The following is an 8,951-nucleotide window of genomic DNA, read 5'->3' on the forward strand; positions in this document are numbered from 1 at the left end:
TCTTTGTTTGCATGCGTCAAAACGATCTGACGTCTAAATATTGTTCGTGTCTATATTATATTCTTTGGGTCTTTCGATAAAGCCACGTAGATAGAAAAATAATAAAATTATCACGACGTTTCAATCACAACACAAGCAATCGTCATCAGGTGACAAAATATAGCGAGAGAGTTGCCGAGGCAGGAGAACGTATTTTCTCCTTCCTCGGCAGCTCTCTCGCTTTCTTTTTTGCGATCGAAACGTCGTGATAATTGTATTATTTTTCTATCTACGTGGCTTTACCGAAAGACCCAAAGAATATGAATTCCTGCAGTCACGAAAGCTTTAAATCAAGTATGTGTATGTTATACTCTTAGGTTTTTTCGGTAACGTCACGTAGGTAAAATAATAATAAAAATAAAATAATAATAAATGAAAATAAATCAATGAAATCACGACGTTTCGGAGGCAACACAAGCTTCCTTCATCAGGTGTAAAAAGGTACAGCAAAATAACTGTACCTACAGTTATTTTGTACCTGCTCAGCGTGGATCGGCGGAGTGTTTGAGGGCGAATGGCAGCTTTCAAGGCGTCGCGTTTTGTGTGCATGTTTGCGCTTCCTCTCTTGATCTCTTGCTCTTTCACACAAAGTTCTCGCGCCTGCACGCAGCAGAAGAATCACAGGCCCATCATCGGTAAGATGATTTGCACGATCCCCGCTGCGCGTTTACCCGAGTCGCCTCGTTGTTGTCGGTGGTCATTCAAGTGTCGGAGCAGATGAAGGTTGTTTTTGAAATTTTTTTTTTATCGTAACATGGTTCCTGCGTAGGGGTTTTGTGCCAGGAGACTGTGACCGGGCTGAGTGCGCTGGGTCCGAGCTACATCGCCGCATGGTGCGTCAAGTTCTTGGAGTCCAGCGGTTCCAGGGTAGTTCCCATCAGGTGAACTCACTTAGCTTACATCCCTGAACGCCAATATTCATGGCGCAATTCCAACGCGTCCCCGGTGGACTGCCAGCACGTTCATCAAAGAACCTAGCCAAATAACATGGTGATATAGCAAACCATCTGCTGCCGGCAAAACCATATGTTTTACCGGCAGCAGATGGCTTAACACAGTCCCTTAATTCCCAATAGTAATTAATCAGTTGACTCTATTATGGACCATCGGCTGTCTGGAAGTACTGTAACGCGTTGTTCTCCGTTCCATAATTTCCCAGGGTGGGTTTGAGCAAGAGTGAATACACGGACGTCTTTTACTCAATAAATGGGTGAGTGAATATTACCAATTCACGAGGAGGAAGGAGTTGGTTTGACCTGCATGGAATTTGACATTTGTGGTGTGGGTCTTAATTAATACGTAAATATATACAGCAATTTTACCTGCGGAGTGTAACTAAACGTTGACGGTGTACTCTACATTATACGTAGCCTTTTTATCCTCGGCGGAGATGTGGACTTGGTGACTTCTGCTTATGCCAAAGCTGCCAAAATACTGTTCGACCTCGTCATGCAGGTATGAGCGCATATGATTTTGGAGTGACGGGGTCGGATTTTTAAGTGGGAAATAAATGTTCCAGTTTTGACCTCGAAAACGATCCCTTCATGGCCTGCAAATATTTTTTTTTACCAATAGACATTTAATAAATATTTTACTATTATGTTTGGTGAAATCCACAGCAAGAAAGCTTTAAATCAAAATTTATGTTTGGTGACTTCTGAAATTTTTGGAAATGGTCCACAGGGAGATGTAGCAACACTGGTGTTTGGGGAGCCATACATAATTTGCAAGCGAAGACTGGTTTGATGAAATGCGTGTCGCTTGCTTTTATTACAGTTTCAATTAAATTCGGAGGTGGCCGGGTGGCTAAGAGCTCACAGCTCGCAAATCCAGGCGGCCGCCGATGGTTAAACTGAGTTCTCAAGTGTAGTGGGGTTGATTTATGATTGCATACAAAAAGCATCGCATTAAATATGGGTTTGTACAACTTAATTTAGTGAAATAATTGTGCAACGAACCTCATTCTCATATGCAGAGCGAGTGGAAAGTACTGTGTGGATTAAAAAAAACTCCAGAAAAAACACGTATATTCAATAACACTGTTGATTATCACATGACAAATTTGATTACTCTTGTATGGCAGAATGGGTGAGACATTTTTGCCCTGGGTGGGGCCAGGTCAACCTGGAGCCATCTCAGAGGTTGCTCTGTAATAGCCACTTCCACGGGCACTTTTCGAACGATGAAGGGTTTGCGCTGCTCTGCGAGAGATCCCAAGGGCTCCTGCTGTTGCTTCTGCTGCTGATACTCTTTGCTGCTGCTGCTGCTACTCCTGCTGCTGCTCCTGCTGCTGCTGCTGATTCTGCTGCTGCGCTCACAGGCGAACGAGTGCGGCGACTACTTCCCGTGGTTGTTGTTGTTGTTTGACTTGCATCCCACTGAGATTTTTGCACACAGCGTTGGTGTACGGTGTTTTTTCTGCAATATTTTTGCTGTCTTTTCTTGGATTTTCTGTTTGCACTTAGTCACATATTCACTTTAAGATGTTTTTTGTTCATGTTTTTGTTTTTTGTTTGTTGCGGTTGCACCCGATTCAAGAGCTGAATGGCTCACAGGGCTATACCTAATCAATGAACTTGAAATGAACTTGAACTTGAGTTGGCCTACTTCGTTGCGGGGAGAACCTTCTCAGGATCACGTGCACCCAGGACGTGGCGCTGCCCCTCAACCTCACCAAGGGCACGGCATAAATCTACCAAAGCCTCAATACTGGGCATTTAAACTAAACAATCCTTCTGTTTGAGGAATCCTTTTCCTGCGCGTGTGGTTTAGCGAAACCCCGCGCCAGTTGCGTGTTTTACCTCTGCGTAACCTGCCGGTGTTACTTGAGTCGTGCATGACCCTCAATGTTATTTTCCTCGAATGCGTTCGCCCCTACAGGTGTCTGCATTGTTTAGGATTGATTCGCTGCTGTGGATTCCTTCACCCAGGTCCTCCGTGGGGGGAGGTCGTCCTTGTAAATCAGCTTAGGGCTGGATGTTTCTTACCCACGTAAACAAATGCAGTCAATCAATTGATATAGACCCAGGCTAATCCATTCATAGATACCCTTCCATTACAATGTTTTTTGATACAGCACTCTGTAGTCCGGGCGTTATTGGATAAACATACGACCGTCGCGGTAGCACCGGGGCAGGTTGAGGAGGGTTTACGAGGAGGAGGTGGTCTATAAATGTATGCATGTTGACCTTCTTTCACACTGTACGTAGCCAACCGTGCCAATCGGGGGTGCGGCCGAAGCACAACAAAGTGAACAGAAGAAGCAGTTCTAAAGAAATTAGTTTTCAATCGAGATGGAATAGTGCATAGCCGTCCAATGGCTTCCGAATATCGGAAGAACATTCCAGACGGCCTCAGAAGCGCATCTGAAAACGCGCGATGTGGTGCCCCTCCTGAGAAAGTCTCGAGACTCGGTGAGGTTCCCTGAATGAACTAAATTGTATAGCAATTATATAGGATACATTGCATCAGATGATGACAATGGCATCACGTATACTGGTAGGAACCTCCTGGTTACACCAGCCCACAGGGGATGATTGTGTCCGTCGTGCAGGGAGGGGCTGGGTGGGGAGGGAGTGGCTGGGTGGGGAGGGTGGGGCTGAGTGGGGAGGGGCTGGGTGGGGAGGGTGGGGATGGGCTGGGTGAGGAGGGTGGGAAGGGGAGGGTGGGGAGGGGCTGGGCGGGGAGGGGCTGGTCACCCCGTGGTGCCCTTATAAAACTCAACGTTTAACCTACTCACGATGGCTTGTGCCCGCCCTCACAGTCGGGCATATTTGCAGAATACACCACGCCGCCGTTGACCCTGGCCATTGACCGAGCAACCCAACGTTGCTACCAGCTCCCTCCGCAGGAATGTGTTAACTCTATCAATGCGGTGTGCGTGTCGCCCACGTCTCGCTTCATTTTGCAGAATCCAAACAAAGCAAGCTTTTCCGGAATTTCCCCAAAGGCGTTCTGGACACCTTGGCTTCTGAGTCCATGACGGGCAACATGCACAACTGGAGCCTCTCACTCAAGGTGAGGTTACACAGCTTGTCATCTATTATAGCCTGTACGGACATGTAAGTGGTTTGTTTAAATAATGTATTATGAGTAGTCTTACGCTTGTTTACCCAGGAAAGCCTTGCCGAGTCTCAAGACTATTTTTCAGGAGGGTCCTGCCACGTTTTGCGCAGTAAGGTGGGCGCTGTGGCTGTGTGTAATCCCAATAGAGTAATTTTCTGGTAAGTATTGAGCATTGGGTTGTTAGACAACACCTGTTTTAGTTTTTGTAATATAAAATGGGAGGAAAACCAGAGAACCCGGAGAAAACCCATGCAGAACAGAGGGAGAACGTGCAAACTCCATCATAAAGGCGCACGGGTCAGGAATCGAACCCAGGAAATCCTCGCTGTGAGGCGCATGTATTACCACTGTGACACCTTGCTGCCCAATGTCCTTTGCGCTTCCCTTGATTGTTGCTATGACCTCCTATTCTACGTACAAGTGACATGTATTTTCCACATTGGTGATAATTTTTTCAGGAACAATATTAATGCAATCACAGCAGTGTACATATCAGGGGTGGCTAAACTTGCGGCACTATCAGTCACGTACCAACATCTTCACGTGGCTAACAGCCACGAGACACCACGCATTGCACGGGTGCATTCTCCAACAGTGGAGTTTAGAATTTTAGAAATCTGCGGTAGCGCACCAGGAGTCCTCACGTCTGGTTCCGCTGCAAGGGGTGTGTGTGCTTCTGCAGATCTTTCCTATTCAAGTAGAAATGTTGAACTGAAAAGTTACACATTAGCTGCATCTATCAAGCCACACTTGAACCGACTGGGAGCTGCATGTGGTTCCTGATCCGTGGTCTGGGTCTGGTCATCTCTGGTGAATGTAAATGCCTACTAGGCCTTTGTTGAAAAATAAAATCATGAAATCAATTGCTCATGAGGCCATTCATGCCGTTTATACTTCATCCGAGCTGCCTACAATTTATTTATTTCTTGTTACAATGTGAAAGAACTTTTCTGCAAATGAGAAGCTGAGAAATTTCTATCGCGTTTTGACTACAAACACCGACTCCAGTGGGGTGGAGTTTATCTCCACGATGGAAGGTAAGAGTCACGAATGTTGTTTTTACAACCCAACACGGCATGTACTTCGGTGCAGAACTTCATTTGTTTGGACGATGATAAACACATGTATAGATGATGTTTACCGTGCCTATATATGTGTGTAGCCAGGTGAGAACCGAATGAAATCCCTTCAAATGACATCTGCTCCACACACTGGCGAGCGCCAATTTCCCAACCGCTCGAGAATATGAGAAGAATTTTCATCGCATGACAGTCAAACAGATATTTTTAAAATCTCGGAGCCGGAAATAAGCTAAATGAAGCACATCACCACATTTTCAGGATATGTTTTTTCATGGGCCGAGACTATCAACTGACGATAATTGAGAACGCCAGTTTAATTCTAGCTTAATTATGAACGGAGGGTGTCAGTGCTGGCGTGCCAGCTCAGCACTCCGACCTCCGGGGCACCCGTCCACCTCATAGTAGGCCTTGCAGCGATTACTTCATCTGTCTCTCCCACAAGCCTACCACTACCCTGTCTACGCACTGCAATGGCACCCGGAGATGAACCCGTACGAGTGGGCCAACCAGCGAGCTCTGGTTCACAGTGACGGGGCCATCAGAGCTGCCTTCCACATGGCTGCTTTCCTCGTTAGCGAGGGTGAACCACCACACGTGGACAGAAGGGAAAGGCGTTTCACTTGGAGTAAATGTTTCACTCGCTGGTGCCGGGTGAATTGCAAAAACGCAATTTCTTTATATGTCTAATAACGGTGAATTATGCGAGCAATAAATATAAGTAGGTTATCGTGAAATTCGGTTTCATTGGACAACTAAATACATCCGTGTCACCGATGTTTTGGCCCTTGAGGTAGGACCAAATTCCACTCTGGACCTTGGACAAAGCTTTGCAGAGCGAGTGTCACATTGCATTGGCATTGCATATAGATGTACCAATTTACAAAGATGATCATAACTGACTGATGTAATTTTTGTATGATGTTCTAGAAAGCGTTGTTAACTAATACACATCCAAAAACATAATTATTTTTTTAGGCTCCCAAAAATGATGACCGACTTCAAATGCGTAAGAACGGTCTTTAAATGTGTGAAATCTACTTTTAAATCACTTATTGTTTGAAGTGTGGCACTAAAACCAATAAGTTAACAAAGCCCATTGCAGATCACCATTGTGTACGTGTGTTTATGTGTATACTACACACACACACGGCTATTCGCATGGCTCTCTCGTACTTTTGAATCACATTATCTTTAACGCCCATGTTATAGTTGCCTAAACGACGCGTTGTAATAAAACATCAACACTCGCATGCTGTGGGTTAGCATCGTTACGCTTAAAACTAAAATTGCAAAGTATTTACTCAGTTCACAAACAATAATTGGCTTAGGTCCTTAGGCACGTCCATTGGATTCCTTGTGAAACGTAGCGCCAGCATTGGCTGCGGTCACAAATGACCCCTCAACCAGCCCCAACAAGCCCCTGCCATTGCCTTCACTCCCCCGGGGCTCAGAAGGCGACCTGTCGTCGTGACCCCATGGAAATGGCCCACGGGGGAGTTGTACGCCACCAAACTGATTCTGAAGCTTGTTGTGTTTCAGCTGCGAAGAGCACCCACCGATTCTCCAGCCAGGAGGAGGAGGAGAGGCATTTAATCTACGGTCACTCGCCCGTTAACACGGCGCAACTAGACTTGTTCCAGCAAGCGTATTTCTTTGATCAAGAAATCACCGGACGCAGTCGTGAGGATTGCGCGCTTGAACCCACAGAATTGTGAAGCTTGTGCTTGCGTGCACGTTCTCCAAATAAGTATCCAAAGAGCTCGTTTAAAATTATGTACACGTATCGAAATAAATACGTGCAATCCTCAACACCATATGTTTGCCGGCGGATTACGTGCTGCACATTTCTGTTAATGGCAGGACACATCCCAAAATACAGACCGCTCTAATCTTTTTCAATAGACAAAAGATTGCATGTACAATACCTCTGAGCCTTATCCAGAGCTTTTGAACATGCAGTGCATATCTCAGTGTGTGGTTAAATCTATTTGTTTTCCGGCCTGCACTGTTTCTGTTATAATGGGTTTTCCCCATTGTTCCCATGTTTGATTGAGGTCTCGAATCTTTGAGATAGCTAACCTATGCTGTGTCCATGATGCCTGGCTCATGTTTGAAATTGATTTAATAAGATAACTTTTCACATTTCCCCAATGTTACCCTAACTGTGCTATGAGCATTGTTTTAAATGAAAATATATCCAACCGGATCTCTTGCACAGTAGTGCAACCCTTCGTGTTCGAGAATGCTCCAAAGAAGTGGATATGAAAGAGCTACCTCTGAGATCCCTTCAAAGTGACCTGGCCCACTTCCAGGGCAGCAATTTCTGCCTTGGGTAGGCCAAATAAACTATTTTGAGTCTCTGTCGGAATGAGACTAACTCAAATGTATATATCTTCTTCTTGGTTCTTTCGGTAAAGTCACGTAGAAGGAAAGTAATAAAATAATAAAAATAAAACATAATAAAATAATTCTCACGACGTTTCGGCCAGAGTTTTTCAGACGCTGTCGCCTCGATAGAGGACGGCTGCTTGCGTTGTGGCCGAAACGTCGTGAGAATTATTTTATTATGTTTTATTTTTATTATTTTATTACTTTCCTTCTACGTGACTTTACCGAAAGAACCAAGAAGATGAATCCCTGCAGTCACGAAAGCTTTAAATCGAAATGTATATATCTTGTTACATTCTGTGCACTATTTAATGTTTACAGCAAACCCTTGCCTCTCGCGGGTTCAGCTTTTGCGGTTTACGCCAAATTTACTGAGGTACAGTTCACCGATCGCACCATTCGCGGTTGACCGCGAGATTCCTACACGCATCACAACTGTACTGCTCGCACTGATGCTGCTGCTGCTGCAGAAGAACAAAAACGCCATCTTCTATCCATCTTGTCTCCCAAGCGGCCCATTGCGGGTTCCAGGCCAAGTGGTGTTCCCAGCCTCGAGTGAGAAGGCAGTAGTGAGGTCTAGCCGCACACATTTTCTACCCGGGTAGTACTGTACACGGATACGCAGACAGCATTGTAAACTCCATTGTTCTCATTCTGGTCATTCACACAAGTTATATTTAACACGTCAATATGTTACAAAATACCGTTTAATATTTGGGTTGATGTAGGGTGAAACAAAAGGGGTGTCGTTTTAACCATCCGTGTGTAATGACAGGGTGCCATCCGTTGACCAGGAGGGGTAGTCACGAGTATGGGTGCTCGGTCAATTGCCAGGGTCAACGGCGGCGTGGTGTATTCTGCAAAAATGCCCGACTGTGAGGGCGGGCACAAGCCGGCGTGAGTAGGTTAAACGTTGAGTTTTATAAGGGCACCACGGGGTGACCAGCCCCTCCCCACACAGCCCCTCCCTCCCCACCCAGCCCCTCCCTGCACGACGGACGGACACAATAATCCCCTGTGGGCTGGTGTAACCAGGAGGTTCCTACCAGTAATGACCAACTCGAAGAGGGGCGTAACTGGGTTAAAGGTCAAAGGCAGGGTCTGCCTTTGAGTTTGCGGATCATAGATTTGCCCACTGCGGTTATTTAAAAAAACATAATCCCCCGCGATGGGCAAGGGTTTGCTGTATTGTATTTTAAATGTGGCATAGCATTTTGCAATAAATAATGCACTTTTAATTCTGTGCAATCATGTTAATGTATGTAATGTATTTTAAATGATGTACATTTAAATGCATTATGCAACACATTTATCGGCGCATATACGCAAGTTAGAGATATCGGATTCATCCCCTGAAGATATATTTTACTCATTGTG

General features: G+C 45.4%; 1 protein-coding gene across 1 annotated transcript; it reads left to right on the forward strand.

Annotated features, from left to right (window-relative positions):
• The first annotated feature begins 252 nt into the window (after window positions 1-252).
• LOC133343243 (gamma-glutamyl hydrolase-like) lies at window positions 253-6,688 on the forward strand. Its single transcript, XM_061552678.1, has 8 exons — window positions 253-674; window positions 809-920; window positions 1,199-1,249; window positions 1,410-1,494; window positions 2,661-2,718; window positions 3,950-4,056; window positions 5,048-5,141; window positions 5,629-6,688. The coding sequence occupies exons 1-8, from the start codon at window positions 554-556 to the stop codon at window positions 5,871-5,873; spliced, it is 873 nt and encodes a 290-aa protein (XP_061408662.1). The 5' UTR covers window positions 253-553; the 3' UTR covers window positions 5,874-6,688.
• Window positions 6,689-8,951: the final 2,263 nt, after the last annotated feature.

Source organism: Lethenteron reissneri, chromosome 17 (assembly GCF_015708825.2).
Source record: "Lethenteron reissneri isolate LAM-NWPU_2019-01 chromosome 17, ASM1570882v1, whole genome shotgun sequence".
Lineage (NCBI taxonomy): Eukaryota > Metazoa > Chordata > Hyperoartia > Petromyzontiformes > Petromyzontidae > Lethenteron > Lethenteron reissneri.